This window comes from Agrilus planipennis, unplaced genomic scaffold (assembly GCF_000699045.2).
Source record: "Agrilus planipennis isolate EAB-ADULT unplaced genomic scaffold, Apla_2.0 scaffold328, whole genome shotgun sequence".
Lineage (NCBI taxonomy): Eukaryota > Metazoa > Arthropoda > Insecta > Coleoptera > Buprestidae > Agrilus > Agrilus planipennis.
The window spans coordinates 84829-86515 of NW_020439082.1; the positions used below are offsets into that span (position 1 = coordinate 84829).

General features: G+C 48.1%; 1 protein-coding gene across 1 annotated transcript; it reads right to left on the minus strand.

Moving 5' to 3' along the window:
* Positions 1-380: 380 nt before the first annotated feature.
* LOC112905278 lies at positions 381-1106 on the minus strand. The gene has a single exon (XM_025977398.1). The coding sequence runs from the start codon at positions 1104-1106 to the stop codon at positions 381-383; it is 726 nt and encodes a 241-aa protein (XP_025833183.1).
* Positions 1107-1687: the final 581 nt, after the last annotated feature.

Consider the following 1687-nt stretch of genomic DNA (forward strand, 5'->3'; position numbering starts at 1 on the left):
TGACGGAAGGTTGGCTGCAGTTGATTAGTTGACCAGAGGTGGTGAGGTGTGTGAATCGATCCAGGAGTCGTTGGTTGCTTAAGTCTACCAGCAGTTGGTAGTGCGCAAGGAAATCTGCACCGATAATTGGTTTGGTGACGTCAGCTATTATGAATCGCCATGGGAAACATCTTCGTAGGCCTAAATTGAGAGACAGAACAATGGTACCATAAGTCGCTATGTTGGTGCCGTTTGCTGCTTGTAGCGTGAACGTGGATTTCTGACGTGGCCCAGGTATAAGTGACTTGGGATACACGCAGATGTCAGCACCGGTGTCGACTAGGAATTTTTGGTGTGTGATTCTGTCTGATACAAATAGGCGTCGTTGCGCTGTGTGGACCTCAGTCGTTGGTGGGATGCGTTAGTGTGCCTTGCCCTTGACCATTTGCCCTAATACTGTGGTTGGAACGTTGTCGGGGTAGAAAAGAGCGTGAATTTGAGCGGTATTGGTTCTTCAATTTTCTTGCCAAGTGTCGTCTTATCTTGTTCAGATCCATTAGGAGGGTATGTACCATGTTGGCCAGTTGCTGGATGGTATCGTGCTGGAGAGTAGGTGTGGCCGTAGCTGCTATCATGGACTGTGTTTGAGTTGTTTCCATGATGCAATCGGCGACCTCTGCGGTTTCATCCAGATTCTTATCGCGCATACTTGCGATGATGGCTTGAATATTGAGAGGGAGACGACTTGACCAAATGGTTCGCAGTAAATCGCGCGACATAGTGGTTCCGGCCAGACCGCGTAGATGACGCAGAAATTGCGTGGGTTTCCTGTCTCTCAAATCTCCTGGCTCGAGGAGTTGTTTCATCCGTGTTTCTTGGGAGATGCCCAGCCGACGAATGAGTGCTGCCCTGATGGTGGCATATGGATCAGTCGCCGGGGGGTTGACAATGATATCACGCACTTCCGCCGCATAGTGAGGGTCAAGGTTGCCTAGTACATACCCAAATTTTGTTGATTCGGACGTAATTCCGTAGGCCTCAAAACTGCGGTCGACCATGCAAAACCAGAGTTCGGGGTCGGAAGGCACGAAGGGTGGCAATTTGACGTCTAGTCGGTCAAGGGACATGGTGAACGGCGGCGTGTTGTGGCAAGGTTGGGCGTCACGTTGCGGCTGGCCTGGGCGGTGTCGTTAGTTTACATGCTGCGTGTCGTGGAACAGGGCTGTGCTGCTCCGCAGCGTGACCAATGTAGTCCTGATGAGGACTGGCCGGTGGAGAATGTGTGACGGCGGCAGATCATCTTCAGAAGGTTCCGGCTGTGGTCACCAATGTAGTTTATTACTGTCCATATATTCTTATTCGGGGTCACCACTGTAGTCACTCCGTAGTCGTATGAGATGTGACTATCAAAAGTTGTGATTTTGAGAAGAACCGATTTTATAATAGCGTTGGACACATTTCAGCATCAATGATTAGTTATGACACTATTGCAGCATCCGATGATTGACGCTATTGCAGCATCCAAGGGTTGACACTATTGCAGCATCCAAATAAAAGTGAGCCTGGTGTTAGACTGATTTATTCAATCATTTACACGCTATTTATATAAAAATTATTTACATTGGTTTAATGGCAATAGTTATTTCAGCAGTTTACATATGTGTGTATAAATGTCTATGACCTAGTTAGTCGCACTGTACCGCGATTT